The 16,920-nt window shown below is 33.8% G+C and overlaps 1 protein-coding gene across 1 annotated transcript in view; it reads right to left on the reverse strand.

Annotated features, from left to right (window-relative positions):
• The window catches only part of TECRL (trans-2,3-enoyl-CoA reductase like), a 108,236-nt gene that overhangs the window by 39,844 nt on the left and 51,472 nt on the right, over positions 1 to 16,920 (reverse strand). The window contains exons 3-4 of the mRNA XM_058546388.1: positions 8,662 to 8,706; positions 3,534 to 3,637 (exon numbers count right to left, since the gene is read on the reverse strand). Coding sequence (XP_058402371.1) covers positions 3,534 to 3,637; positions 8,662 to 8,706 — 149 coding nt within the window. The remainder of the gene's footprint in view (positions 1 to 3,533; positions 3,638 to 8,661; positions 8,707 to 16,920) is intronic.

Raw genomic sequence — 16,920 nt, forward strand, 5'->3', positions numbered from 1 at the left:
AATAATGATACCAGATTAGCTCAGCATTAGAAAGAAGAACTAAATTGCAGTAGAAAGGATAAATCTAAATAAATATTGGCTGTATAAAATTATAGGAGTGGATTTTGGCTTTAAAATTTATAGACAATTAAAATGTACCACAACAATAGCAGATAAGTCAGAAGGAACTCAAATATCTTAAAGTCATTTAACCATCTATGAAGTATCTTCACACTGGTAGACTTAAACAATTTATATCAGTGTTTAATATTTTAAAGACGTACATTGTAATCTCTTGAGTGACCACTAGAGTTAGTTAAAAAGAAGATATATAGGGGCCGGCCCGGTGGCGCAAGCGGTTAAGTACGCGCACTCCTCTGCGGCGGCCCGGGGTTCGCTGGTTCGGATCCCGGGCGCGCACCCACGCACTGCTTGGCAAGCCATGCTGTGGCGGCGTCCCATATAAAGTGGAGGAAGATGGGCACAGATGTTAGCCCAGGGCCGTCTTCCTCAGCAAAAAAAGAGGAGGATTGGCGGATGTTAGCACAGGGCTGATCTTCTCACAAAAAAAAAAAAAAGAAGAAGATATAACTACCAAAATAATAGAGAGGCTAATAGAAAAGAAAGTATGCCGATTAATGCAAAGGGAGCAAGAAAAAAACACAGACAATGAATTATAGAACACATGAAGCAAAATGAAACAAAATATTCCTTGCTAATAAAAAATAGATAATTCTCTATGATAAAAATAGACTATGATTAAAATGTAAAATGTAAACTATTGAACTATTAAAAGAAATCATAGGAAAAATACTCCTGGACTTAGAGCTTGACAGAGAGTTCTTACATATGACATATGACAGCGAAGGCGAGATCCTTAAAAGAAAACATTGATAAATTAGGCTACGTTAAAACTGAAAACTTTTTGCACAGCAAAAAAAAAAAAAAATCCTGTTAAGAAGATGAAAACGCAAGTTAAAAACAGAGAGAAAATATTTGCAAACTACATATCAGAGAAAGCACTTATCTGGAATATAAAAGGTACTCTTAAAACTCAACCTTGTGTACTAGGTAAAAACTTATGTTCACATAAAAGCACAGATAGATAACAGCTTTATTTGTAATAGCAAAATTCTGAAAACCACCCAAATGTCTGACAATGGGTGAATGGGTAAACAAACTCTATTACATCCATACAAAGGAATACTACTAACCAATAAAAAGGGAACTGAGTATTGATGCATGCAACAACCAGGATGGATCCCAAAGCTACTATGTTTAGAGAAAAGTATATAACAATCTCAAAAAACTATTTGATTCTGTTTATATACCATTTGCCACATTTCAAAAATATAGAGATGAACAGATTGGTGGTGGTCCCAGAATAGGTGAGAGAGTATGTGGATATAGAGGAGTAACAGGAGGCAGTTCCTTTGTGGGAATGGACCGTTTCTTTATCTAATTTTGGTAGTAGATACATGAATCTATGCAAGAGATAAACTGCACAGAACTACAGGCACATACAGATGAATGTAAAAACCGTGAAAATGGAATACGATCTTCAGTCTAATTAATAGGATTTATATAATGAGGATTATTATGTTACTATATTAACCCTTTCTCCTAAGTCTTACAATAAGTTCAATGAGACAAGAATTTTCTCAATATTCTGTGACAATATAGTCTTACTTCATGAAAAATATTATTAAAACCTTAATTATGACCTTGCTAAATTAAAGAGATTATTATTTTTCTTTAAAACCTATGATAAAACTTTTATTATAAGAGCACATTTTAATATTTTATAAATGTACAAGAATGTTATGTGTGGTAAAATATTGCTTTTATTGTATAATTTAGTTGATATAAAGTGAGTGTGATTGGAATATAATCTGTATATTTTTAGCATTTAATAGAAGTGACTCATTCGGAGCAAAAGGGCGTTTGAACCATAGAATTGATTTAAAAATATCCAGCCTATTTCCAGAGCTCTCTTTGTCACCTAAGTGACTTTCCTCTCAAACAAGCTAAAATTTTCTAGTACAATTGTCATAGAATTCCACCTTAGCACTTTTTCTCCTCAGTGCTTATCCAAATGATGCAGCTGGAATTTCTAATGAACGTACAGTTAATGCCGCTCACCCTGACACAACTTCTGTAGACGACTTCCCTTTTCGCCATAAATGTGGACAAAGACTGAATATTTTAACCTTTGAAGATCAAAATCTGCTTGTCTAAAAATCTCTTTTAGCAAAGGTCTGTAGATATCACATTTAAGTATTAAACCCTGTACTTACACAATGCCCACATTAACAGGTTTTTTTTATAAACATTATAATACACTTCACAAGGATTCAGAATATTCTAACCTCAGATTTTAGTGCAACAAATTAGTACTCAAAAGCTCAGCCAACTTTGGAAACTAAAGCAACTATTTAACCAAAAACACTAAAATATAAATAATTATCTAAATATGGGAAGATAATATATGTTAAAGAAGAGATTGCTAGAAAAATAAAGGATGTGACAATATTTTAATTAATGAATATAAGCTTCAATTTCTCTTTTTGAGAATTAAATAATAACGTATAAATTATCCTCTGTTTGTAATAATTTTGAAAATTCATTAAGTATAAAGGGAAAACTCAAAGCACTATGGATGATAATGATTGTTAATGCTGGCAAAAAGGAAAGCCATTTTGAACAGAAAATGTTAAAAGAGTAATCATATCACAAATATGCAATGGAATGTAATCAGAAAAAAAACCTTTGAAAAACTAAACAAGATAAATAAAATAAGTTTAATTGGAAAATAGAATAATTGCACTATTTGTATATCAGTATCAAAATTATTTACCAAATTAACTCTTTCACTGCCTGTCACTAAATATCACACAGTATTTCCTCTTGCTACTGAAGCTATCCCATCTATCTGTTTCTTTACTCATGAATAGTTCAGTACTTGTGAAATAGTGTCAAGCATTATCTCTGTGTTTTAGTCCCCCATGTCTTTTAATGTAGTCTTCATTCTTCTAATGCCATTGGATTCAGTTGCCAACACTTTGAAAGCTCCTCGTCCAAGGCAATCCAAAAGAACACCCCTCTCCCCAAACTCAAAGAAGTCTCACTACTTCATTCTCAGTTTCCAAAATGTCCTCCCTCAGCCTTGGAACAGTTTTTATTGAATATTCTATTTCCCCTCTTTCCAATGTCAAAAGGGTCTTCATTATCCCCAGGATCCTAGAAGGAAAAGCTGAAGAAATATTGTATTACTGACAAGGCATAGGAGAAGCAGAAATGGGGCCATCAGTCATAGGACAGGTTGATATATAAAAAGGAATTTATCTTCCTTCTTTCAACTGTGTATTTACATTGCTCCAATTCTTGAGTGGAATTTTGGCCACTAATCATAGCAAGAATGGAAAACTTAAAATATCATTCAGTACAATATTTTGTTTCACTATGAATTTATTTGATAGAAATTGTCCTTCTGTCAACAAATTATTCTCATCAAAATATGTAACATGTATATTGCATTTCAAATTGTTACTTACTGTAGTCCAGCTGACCTGTTGACCTAGATCTGTAAAATAGAGTGTGACAATGGAGGAGGCCGCAACACTTTGAATGGTTATGTAGTCCTTCAAAAAAGGCCCACCTTAAATAATAAAGAAATATTATTTTAATACAATTTCAAAGCATAATGAGAAATAATTTTTTAATGTGAAACCAGTGAAAGCTAAGGAAGTATTTTACATAGAAATTTCAATGTACAATAAATCTTTAAGGTAAAATAAAATATGAATAAACATATTTTATAAAATATATCTATCTAAAATTTTCAAACGCACAATGGTTTCCCAATGCTATCTAAAAGTACAAATTACCACTAGCTACCATCCTATTATGTTCTGAAAAAATGTAATATTACATAATATCATAATCAAATATGCTACAAGGTATTTTTAAAGTATAATTTTGAGTGTCATAGACATAGATCTCAACTGTTCTCTAAATGATTTTATTATAGGGTAAATTGGCTGGAGTAGATGAATTTCAATGGTCACTGCAGAGCACCAGGGGAATGGCATGACCTACCTTTTTAAAAGATCACTATGGATGCTGTGTGGAAAACGGAAAGCAAGGAGATTACTTAGGAGAAACTCAAAATTTGTCAAACAAGGTCTGATGTTTTGATTAAGGCAGCACTGGTGGAAATGTTAAAAATGCATCGATTCTGGATATATTTTGAACATAGAGCAGGTTCAACTTGAAAGGAGAGGATTCAGTGAGATAAAGGCATTATAATCTCCTTAACTGACATAAAGAAGACTGAGGAAAGAGCAGGAGTTGGGGGTAAAAATTAAGATTTCGGTTAGAGTGTGTTGAGTATGCGTGTGATATCTATTAGCCATTCAGGTAGGCGCTGTCAAGTAAGCGGTTTGGTAGATGTGTCTGTAAGTATTTGAAAGTCATTAATGTTTAAAGCCATGGGGCTTGATGAGATTCTTATACGTATTGAGATTGAAAAGAGGAGAATGGAAACTGAGACTGAGCTTTCTAGCACTTCAAGGTTTCCAAGTAATAAGAGAAACAACAAATACTGAGAAGGAGTTTCTCAGGAAATAGGAGGAAAATAAACAGAATTGATGTCTTAGAAGACACATACAGGAAATGTTCCATTCTTAAAAATAAACACTAGATAAGTCTGGCATGAGTGCACTGGAAGATACGTACAAAGATGTCCTTTTTAGCATTATTAGTAACAGCAAAAAAAATTTGTAAAAATCTTAAATGTTCATAAATGAGATAATGAATAAATAAATTTTGTTTCATTCAAACAAAAGTATACCATACAGACAGAAAAATGAGTGGACTAGAGCTACATGTACCAACACGGATGAATCTCACAAGCATAATGCTATTACTGTTGCTTGTCGTTGTTCTTGTTTTATTTATATTACACTTTATGCTAATCTATTTGTGATTTATATTATCCCCAATCATGAAATTTGTCATTCCATTCTCTATTTTTGAAAGAAATAGTAAAGTGTTAATTTATGATGATTATTAGATGATTTTCAGAATCCAAGACATCATTTTATAATTATAGATAAATTAAATTTAAATTAATTTAAAGTAATATAAAAATATATAATTGTTATCTATTAATACTGAAGATAGTAATTTGATAAATCCAATATGAATATCATAGGCTACTACTTCCTTGATTAAGTTATATGGCTTCAAAAGAGAGAATATCCAAGTGGGCCTAATAACGAGTTCTTTAAATCTGCATGAAGAGGTCAGAAAGACGAATTCAGAGATTCAATGTATTAGAAAGATTCACTGTATCATTGCTGGCTTGAAGATGGAAAGGGCCCCATGGCAAGTAGTAATGCAAGTGGCCCCTAGAAACTGAGAAAGGCCTTTAGGAACTGAGAGCCAGTGAGGAAACAGGGACTTCTGTCATACAACCACAGCAAGGTGAATTGTGCTAACAACAAGAATGAAGATGGAAGTGCGATCGTCTCAAGAATCTTCAGACAACGAATTGAGCTCAGCCAATATCTTGATTCCAGCCTTGTGATGCTCTGAGCAGAGAATCCAGCCATACTGTGTCTTCAAGCTTATAAACAAGCATTGTTTTAAGCTGCTAGTTTGTGGTAATGTGTTACACAGCAAATGCAAATATAACATGGAAGCTAATGCAACATGGACCGAGCTAAAGACTTTGACATCTGGATGGTCAGTAATGTCATCGTGACAACATGTATAACAATGAGAAATGTTAATAAGGACAAAATTTCTGATAGCTTTGTACCACTTAAATGTGTGCTGAAAATGTTCCAACGTACAGCTATTGACACATTTGGGGAGGGAATTCGTTTCTACTCCTATATCACCCTTGCTAACTTCAAGGAAGAGAGCATTGGCATTGTGTTTTTAAAATGTGATCCCATCAATATGACACTGGATAAAACAACCTGACAGAACCCAGACATATCACTAATCATACCACTCTTAGACTCGGTTCAGGGACCCCGTCATTGGTCTTCCGTGCCTCTGTCCTTTTTCAAATGGAGAGAAATATGTAGGGCCAAGAGAACATGCCTAACAGGAGCCCATGCCATCTCTTTCTATATCTTGCTCCAGCCATTTAAGGCCCCTGAATTTCCTGCCCAAACTAACTTAAGCAAAACATCTTACTTGGGTATTTCCTTCCAACAATGAGCCAGACACTAGGATGCATACCTCTAAACCTAGGGGTTTGTCAAGACTGTTGCATAAAAGGTGTGGATGGTTGGAACCAGTGATGGGAAGAGAAGGCCCACCTCTACCTATTCTTTGCCTTTCTATTATAGAAATCCAATGATTTTAAGAATTAGAACTTCAACCCTGTACTTCCAGGACGTTATGAAGTATATTAATCATGGTAGAATGTAAGAACAGATTTTAGTTACCAGTTTGTATGACGGATTTATTGCAATAATGGCTCTGAAATTCTTCACCATTCTCATATCACACCATTTACAATATGACTTTTAATTCCTCCCATTAAGAATTGGTGTATATTTCCCCACCCCTTGAATATGGGCTAGCTTAGTGACTTGCTTTGGCCAACAGAATGTGGGGACAAGGGATTATATGCCAGTTCCAAACCTGGGCCACAAGAATTCTTGAGTCCTTATGCTTATTTGCTCTACCCCTGATTCCACCATAAGAACAAGCCCAGGATATTCTGCTGAAGCATGGGAGACCACATGGAACAGAGAGGAGTGGCTGCAGTTATGGCCATCCAACAATCCACCACCCGAGTGCAGCTGCATGAGTGAGCCCAGCCAAGGAAGGCCAAGCCCAGCCCAGCTCAGCAGAACCACTGAGCTAAATGAATGTTTTTTACCCATAAAAATCAATGTTTGCTATTTTATGTTTTAATGCTGTCTTTTTGTGTGAGGAAACTGTTAAAAACTCCAAATTCACACGATGTCATTACTCATAGTACAATCATTCTAGCAAATATATTCTGGCAGCAAATATATGTAAATATTCGGGCTTTGCTTTTCTTTTGGTCTTGAGTCTTTTTTCCTTACTATTCATAGTTATAACTATGATTGATGAAGCATCTACCCTGTGCCAATCATTATAGTGCTTTATAAACATAATCTTATTCAACACTTACAAAAAAATAAAAAAAACAAACACAAAAACAAACCATGAATTAGATTCTTTATTGGCTCCACTTTACAGAAGAAGACTCTATAGATAGATAAGTAAAAGGATCAGGTCTAAAATTCTGAGCTACTCCAAATAACCCTTTCTTTGCACCATACCCTGCTGACCTCGCTAAATTAATTGACTTTTTTCCAAATACATCATTACATGCCTATCCAAGGACACCAACAGGGCTATACTTTATTCAGACCACACCTTGGTACACTCAACCAGGTAAATAAATGTGAGAGGAAAGTAAAAAGTTACATTCACCAGAAAGGTTGAACTAACAGAAATTCCCTAGTCATTTATCATGTGCTTCAAATTGCAATTACATTTGGCATTGATGCCTGTGGCATTCTCAGAGTCTTCTTTATATGAGTCAAGTGCAAAAAAACAACACCACTATTTCATTTTATGTTATTTCAGCATCCATGTGTTGAAAAGGCATTTATGTACCTGGTACATACTAAGCCCTGTGGAGGCTAAAATAAACAAGATAATGATTCTTCTCTTTTAAACTTTAGCCAGATGGGAATTTTTTCTTGAACATCTGAGCTTGAAAGAATTTGAGACCATCAAGAAAGTGTGACTTCTATGAATGCCATGGATTCCTATGGTTTCAACACAGAAGTCTCAGAGAAAGACGGAGTGTTTAAGATAGAAATTTGAGAACAAACACAACATCTATACAGATCCAAGGAAATCATCATTTGTCCTTAAGTGAATGTGATATCTGAGAAATGACAGCCTGAATATTAGCCAAAGCACCAGAAAAAAATGCAGTTCACCATTGTATGAAAAATGTAGAGATTGAAATTCCTTAAAAGATTCCTCTCATAGATTTACTGTTATGGACTTTGACTAAGTATTCCTCCAAAATTTACATTCTACCCCCAGCTTTTGCTTAACAAGTCCAAATTTAAGGTTAAGTTGATGTAATGTCAATAACAATGATTCTTAGCAGGACACATTTTTAAGTGTATCTATTTATAAATTTTCTGAATGGAGAATAATTTGAAATTTTGAGAAACTTGAGGCTTAATAGTGGATATAATGCTTCTCCCTAAAATTCATTCATTTCTGCTCCTCCTTACCTCACTCATTTTGCTCTACAACTGCAAAAAAAAGGAAGAAAGAACTAAGTTGTATCCCTGAGAATAAATTAGGAGTCAGTAGAATGAGGAAATACAGCAGTAAAAGCTTTAGAGACAGAAAAATGTTAGTTCAGATCCTGCCTCCAATACTTACTGACAGTGAATGTGTGAAAATTATCTCTTTAAGGCTAAAATTCCTCATCCATAAAAGTGGAGCACTAGCTTGCTGGGATGATCAAATGAGATGATATATTTAGAGCCACTTATTACAGTGCCTGCCATTTTAGTAAGAGATAAATGAATATTAGCAATTGACGACAGAAAAGGGATTCCAAATTAAATAAATAGACCAGTGAATATTGGTTCTTACCACGTTCTAGCTGCAGGCCAACTCGGGAAGGGTACCACTTTGGACCTATTCAACGAAAAATAATAACATTTAATTGTCAGCACAAGTGTAAACACACTTTAAAGTCTAGTAGTTTCCATTGGAAGACAGATTAGATCCTAAGAAGCGAATGAAATGGTTATTCAATGTCAGAAAAGGAGATAGCGGTTACCCTCAGCAGGGTGCCCAGGAGCAATGGTAGATAGTTCTGAAAGAAAGCATAACAGGAGCTTTAGGAGTTGTGATTTTCTGCTTTTTGATCTGGGGACTGGTTACGTAGATGGGTTTGATTTGTGGATACGTGCCATGCTATGTGACCTATGACTTGTGCACGTTATGTAAGTTATTCTTCAATAAAAAGTTTAAACATCTTCATTTAAAACTAGAGAACTTTGATCTCATCTAAAATTTATAATATTGGCATGTGAAAGTGGGTTATTCTGTATCAGGAGTAAGGCACTCTATCAGAGTAATATGTATTATTGACTTTTAATATTATGGGTGTATTGATCATAGCAGAAACATCATTAATATCTTCTACTTATACTACCATTAGCAATAAAAAGTTACTAAAGAATTCTATCTGGATAGGCAAATCAAAACATCTTTATTATATATTGCCAAAACAAAAAATTTGGTTCACAATTTCCTGAATATAATTCTTTTCTTAATAAAATTCATTGTATGTTATTATTTTAAAGTCTCTATTGAAAATTTAATTCTTAACTTTGAGGTCCAATTTTAAGCATATTAACTTAATAAATAATAAATTAAAAGAAGAGCATTGTCAAAGGAATATTCCACAATTTTGTTTTCAAATATTTTGTTTTCAAAACCTTGCTTTTTAAAGTGTCACTGAGTGATGATAGTGTGACATAACTAGACTACTGCAATCATTTATCTCTAAATTTACTTCAAAAAGACAACTTATACATGCAAGTTTTCATGGAGAAATAACTCATAAGTCAAAAAGTGTAATCACAAGTTAAAAGCTATTTAAGACTATATCTAAACAAAATTTAGTAATAGCATGGCAAACGAGGAAGGCACAAGTATTTAATTCTGACATTTGATACTTTTAACTAGAAAATATGCAGGTAAAGACTATTTTTCTTTTGTTTTGGTATTTACTAATACAATTATGATTATTTATATAGCCATTTGTTGGTCTGGAATATATGCTAACATTATTTGTTGAAAAATATTCAGAAATAGCTGTCCTTATTACCCAAAGTGAAAATCTGCTGCCAAAGAAGACATGATGCAAATGAATGCAACAGAGACTTCTACAGTTTTAATTGAGTTTCCAGTTATGGGTATTGGAGAAAATACAAACCTTACGAGAATCCATCTGTATTTGACAAATAGTCATTGAGCACCTATAATGAGTGTGCATAAGCTGTCAAATTCTGTCAATTTTAATAATATTCATGTAAGACATCACTTCCAATAGCACTTTATGATGCCTCTGACAGTAGAAATGTCAATACAAAACTAACTCTATCATTCTAAGCGAATAGATCTGTCTATGAATTTGAGGAGTGAATACTGGCTGAAGTCACAATGATGAATCAGAGAAGTTAGAAGCTCTGAACACCTTCAGGGAAATCCATGTCCTTCCAACTCTCCCATTGTGGATAAACTATTAATCTACTTATGAAATAAACTTGGCATCTATAAGTTGTGACCTTTGAACACTGTCCTAGTGAAAGAGAGTTATTAACTGCCTATATAAGCCTTTACATGAGTTTCAGTCATCTTTTCAAAGAATAAAACACACGTTTGCTGAAATGCTCTGTGCTTGTAGGGGTGAGGTAGATTAGGCTAGAAGAGTGACAGAAAAAAGACAGTTTATAAAGGATAAAGGACATATGTTGCATAAGGATTTTTAACATGTAGCAACAGTCTAGAAGATTATTTATAATGCAGAGTACACTGAACTTGGACAACTGGCTCACAGCTGAATTATGACTATGTAATAAATCTAAGGCATCTGCCAGTATCTTAAATTATCTAAGATGTTCAAATTTGTATAGCTCCTATCATATTCTAACCATGCCTTGCAATTCTTTGCTTGATAATTGGAAGAGTTCGTATCATTATGTAATAACATTCTAAATAAGTAATGTCTGCATGTAATTCAAATATATTTATTTTAATAAGGTAGTGTTTTCCAAACTGCTGGTTGTAACCCATCAGTAAGTTGAAAAATGGAATTACTGTGTTATTCTCAGAATTGTAGAGAGGAATAGAAGAGAATAGAAATAAACTGAATTGAATAGAGGAGAAATGGATTGTCATGGTACTAGATACAATATATAGGAATAAATTATAGATAGACAAGTTAAGTATTGTTTTTTGAATTTTAGTTTCAATAGTTTAAATTGTATAAATACGTTTGTGTTTTTATAAGACTAATATGCATTTCTTATTCTGAATCATAGTCAAAAAAGCTTGAAATCCCTGGGTCTAAAAATATATATATATTTAATTTCCTAAAACTATGCATTATAGAGCTTTCACATAAAAATTGGTTTTAGCAGGTCCAGCCCAGTGGCGCAAGTGGTTAAGTGCACGCCTTCCACTGCAGCGGCCCAGGGTTCACTGGTTCGGATCCCGGACATGCATTGATGCACTGCTTGTCTAGCCATGCTGTGGCGGCGTCCCATATAAAGTGGAGGAAGATGGGCACGGATGTTGGCTCAGGGCCAGTCTTCCTCGGGCGGGGGGGGTGGGGGCGGAGAGGAGGATTGGCATCAGATGTTAGCTCAGGGCTGGTCTTCCTCACCAAAAAAAAAAAAAAATTGGCATTAGCTATTGAATTAAATCCTATTAAGATAAAACAGATGGAAGGGTTTAAATATTTTACTTCTTCAAAAAGATTTTTTTTTCTAATTTTGAATGATTAAGGAAGAGGGCAATAATATAAATTACATTGTTTATAAATCATCTAAAATATGTTATAAACCATATTCACTCAAGTACATATGCCAAATGCCGGCCCTTGCTTTCTTTTAACCTGAGAACATGTTAATTGCCATCATTTTTATTATGATTAGAATTTCTCCTATAGGATATTGGTCAACAGTATAAATTTTAACTAAAATGCACCACTTGTGTTTCCAGAGATTCAATTTTAGTAATGATAAAAGTCAGCAATAGACAAGTGAAATGTTTTATTCTTGACCTACTGGTGGCATACATTCTATCTTTGCGTATATGAAAATATAGAGCCAATCGGTAGTCAGGACATACAGACTAAAGCATATATAGATTAAGTTATTTAGAATGGTTTAGTTTGTAAGACATTAAAAATTATTATTGATAGTTCTTGATTGCAAATGATATTAAATACTTAACTGAAACCTATGTGCCATGTTATTACTAAAAGAAGAGAACTTTAGAAGAAAAAATACTGGAGAAATTTTTTCAGAAATAATTAGTATCATTTATGATCTAGAACTTTGACTTCCTCATTTAAAATTCTAGGTAAAACTTGTCTCCTAACCCCTGCCTTTTCTTGATGTCACCAATCCTACCAGGAAGGAGAAGTTCTGAGAGCAGTTAAGGATTAAATTAAAGAAACTTAATTAATGTCATGGAATCTTCATAATGGACCATGGAGATTTCAGTGAGAAAGAAAATGGTGATGAAGTTTTGTTGTTTACATCCTGGTTCTCTGTGGCTGGTGTGGTAAGATGGGATGAAGAGTAAATAGAAACAGAATAGAAGTATGCTATGCAGAGCTGGCTCTGTTCAAGCGTTTAGTGGAAAAAAAGGTAAAACAATGTTCTACAAGTTTCTACATGGCTCAGTTCAGTTCCTCAAGATTCCAGAACTTCATGTAGGAGAACATAAATATATTTGTTCACTGAGAACTGCCACTAGAAACAAGTGTGGCACTCAAGGCTAATCTGGGAGATAACAGTTCCAGAGATGAAGAAGCAAAGAAGGCCCACGTTTTCTAAATAATTGATATATACAAGATATTAGGAAATAGATTCTAAATGATCAGAAAGATAAATATGGTACTTGTCAACAAAACCTTTAGGTAGTAAAGCCTCAAAAAATAAATTGAAATAAATTTAAGGTATATCAATTATTATTTCCAATAACCAATTTGAAAAGAAAAAGTGAACAATTTGTATATATATTATATATATATAATACATGTTTATATATAGTATACATAGTCACTTTTTCTTTTCAAATATATGTGTGTGTGTGTATATATATATATATATATGAGGATATACATGTATATATAAGATTGTAGCTTCATCTTAATGTTAAAAGGTAAAAACTGGAAAAAGAACATATATAGATGAATGCATAATCAGATATTATACAAAAGAATCATTTATATCTTAGAATTGCGTTAAGAATAATAAAGTCTAACATAAACTGAATGTGTACAAAAAGTTAATATAATGCAAAATCTCTTAATTGCATTCACTGTATGAAAATGAATAAAAGAAGGCTATCACCAATAGTTGATGAAGAAGTTTTGATAGTAAATTGTGAAGCAAAGACAGTGCATCTCAACTTCAGTAGGCTTTTTTCTTACCAAACGAAATGTCACTAATAATATAAATGTTAAAATAAACATAGTGATGCTATAGCCAATTAGACCAGTCAGAAGAGAGAATTATGCAATTGGAAGATGGACCAGAGGAAATTACTCAGAAACTAGAAACAAGAGGATAAAGAAAATATAAAAAACAGATTAAAAGAAATAGGGGCTAAAATTGAATGATATAACATATATTAGGCATCCAAAAGTACAAGCAAATAATTCCATTAACTGCATGGTAAACTATGTATTCCACCCCATACCTCCTATTGAAGACAACGAAAAAAGTACGGCCAAATATTTTATCAAAATCGCCATAGAGTGATTAAGAAAATGAAGAATTATGAAGCCAAGATCTGGGAGGAGGGGAAGCCCAGAAAGCAGAGCCCAGCAACTAGAGCCACACTCCCCTAGGGATACCTGCTGATATTGGAAGAGACAGCTGAGCAAGGCTTTCCACAGACTCACAAGCCTAAGGGAACACAAAAAGCACACTTTATGCCCAATCAAGGAGAAGCACTGGGAAAAGCCTAATGTTTCAATTTGTATCACAAAAGAAGGACAAACCAGTAATAGACCAGTTCTTATAAGGAGTGAAGCCAAATTTTGAATTATCTCAACACCCACTTGTATTACAGTGATCTGTAATCTCCAAAGTCCAGCCCTACTGCTCAAGGAAGCAAAAGTAAATCTTCTCTGAAGAGAAAAAACTTCATCCAGAGTCTTTAATTGCATCTACATTTTCATGTTTTCAGGTTTTCATGAATGGCAATTAGACTGTTAGCAGATTTCTAAATAACAACAATAAATGGTATTGGCCAAATAGCTTCTAAATGGAGTATCTTTTAAAGAAAATGTAATACAAGGACGTTATTAGACTGACAACTCTTACACTCAACAGAAACTTTGTATTAGTAGATGAACATCTAAAGGATCAACTTGGAGAAAAAGAAATTGATTCCAGGACTAACAGATGAAATAAACAATATTGAGCAAAGAAACTAGCATATATGTGGATAATTTTATATAAAATAGCAGACTATGTATATAATTTGATTATAATAATAATGATAAAGATAATAACAACAATTTATGTGCATATGTGATAATAATTTATATACATATACAAAAAGATAAAATACTGGACAATAGTAATATACAAAATGGAATGTATTCTTTGGATTTAAAGCATTCTGAATAACTTGTATAATTTAGGAAAAATATAGAAATATTGATTAATCTCAGATGTTGATTAAAGGATTTTTTTAAAAAATTCTTAAACAGTGTTTTATTAGTAAAACTTCATACTTCTATGGAGTCATATTTTTCCTTAATAACTTCCACCTATTTTCCTTGTTCTGGCATCTAAAGATGTGCACAACTTTCTCGTTTCTTGCCAGGCAAAAGCCCTGCTCCACTGGGAAGTTCTCATGTGTACAAAACAATATTAGGGGGCAGGAAATGTCAACCAGGGAATGGAATGCTACATAGGAAACGTGATGGCATGACAGAATATCCTGTGTTCATGGCATTATCACATTGGTTATATTGCTTTATTACTTAGTACTGTTATAACCTTTCCAAACGGTAGAAGACTACAAGTCTGAACAAAAAAACTAGGCACATGAATTTTGTTTCCTTTTCATAAGAAATAAACATCAAGTATTATTATCCAAAACTCTTCCTTGATGGACTAAAATACTGGCTACTGACTTACTACTAAATGATTCATTCAGTACAGTACCTCACTAGAACTAAATGAGCCGTTTTATTCCCTGTAAACCATTTCTTTGCAGACTTATAAATGCCGCCTACATAATTAAGTGATCAAGCTAAAATGGAATCAAGGGAGCCAGTAAGAAATGATATGTGTGATAGTGCTTCTGTATCTGAAAAATAAGAGAACCGTTTCCTATCTCATCCTCAACAACAACAAAAAGTTTTAACACTCAAACCAGCAACAACTAATGTGTATCATTTTGCTGACCTTGAAAAGAAAATGCATCTGTTAGAAAGTTTGCTGTTACAAAGTGCTCAAGTAAGAAAGACAGAGTGCTATAACACTGTATCATCTGCAATCGCAAAGCAAGGCTTCTGTAGGAAAACAGACATGGTTCTAAAAATGGAAAATTTAAAAGCTGCCTAAACAAATATTCAGAATTATAAAATAAAAAAGTATGAAAGCAAGAGGCATGAAGCAACAAGCCAATTCCACAGTGAAATGCAAGGCACAATGTAAGAATAATGTGGAACAGGATGAAGAGCACACAGAGTACAACCAAACTACTTTATCCTCACTGGCTTACGTTTATAACCAGTGTTAATCAGTTTGTTCACCTAATTACCCACCATACTTCTAAGGAACTACCAGGATTCATCATCATGCCTACATTCCCACTTACATTAGATACCACTAGCTATTCAAGTCTCCCAGAGCATCCAGGAACACAATGTCACTTCTCCCAATTTTGCTTTGCACAACCACTAAGCAGACCTGATCATTCACCTCTCCATGCCCTCTTAGAGTACTTTAGGGCACTCATGGTCTGTCATCAGAAAAACTTCTAGATAATCAACTTCCACTCAAAAAAATCCCTCCATCTTCTTGCTTTAACATGAAACTTCTCTGCATATTGTTTCAACTGGTATTTATTCTTCACAGCAAGCCCATCAAATTGGGGGCATGAAAATATATTAGGAATCCTCCTTGCTGATAAATGCTCTTCCAAAATATTTTTTATCCACTCTCATTGTGGAATGCATATCCTCAGAGTTTACTATCTAATGTTATTTCGTCTTGTTGCCATCTATGTTGGACTGGTCTTTCCACCTAAACCACTGATGATTTAGGTGGAATCACAGCTCAAACATTCTCTCCACTATTACTCACTTATCGTTGTTGGTGATTTTAATATCACTTTAATTTTCTGTCCTTTGGTTCCATGATCTACTCAAATCCAAATATCTTTATCTACTCTCTCACTCTTTTCCAGAGTCTTATGTTCATCAATAAATGTGCCACTACCAACGTACAAATTTCAAGCATCCTATTTTCTCATCACCGCCACGTTTCCTTCCTACTTACTTAAGCTAGTATTTCTTGTTCCAAATAATCTTTGACTCTTTAAGGATTTTCCAACAATTATCTTACTGTTTTCACTATGATAAGTTCCTTATTTCTCCCACATTTTCTTTCTTGTCTAGGCTCAATTCTAGGATTCATAGCAGTAATCACACGCCAAACAATGATCTTAACTGCTTTGTACAGCTTTCCCTCTGTCTCACTACTTGGCAAACATTAAACGTTGTTATACTCAAATATTTCATTCTCCGTGTCTGAACCTGAGTTTCTGAATGACTCCCATACAGGGAGAATTACCCTGATACTCTCAGATGGAGCAGATCCCCGTATTACTTCCCAGGTATTTTTTCCCCATTACCTTGTTTTTGATCTTCCTATCTGAAATTATTTTATGTACCTATTAAGATGGTACAACTTACTTTTCTCTTTACTGTTGTGCAACCTCCATGAGAACAGGTAGCCATGATCGTATTTATTACCACCATATAGGCAGTGATTAGAATGACACAGAGGAATGTGTGTTTTTATGAGATTTGAATAAATATACAGCTTCTTATTGAATAAGAATTGATAGAAGTTATATATA

Source organism: Diceros bicornis, chromosome 8 (genome assembly GCF_020826845.1).
Source record: "Diceros bicornis minor isolate mBicDic1 chromosome 8, mDicBic1.mat.cur, whole genome shotgun sequence".
NCBI lineage: Eukaryota > Metazoa > Chordata > Mammalia > Perissodactyla > Rhinocerotidae > Diceros > Diceros bicornis.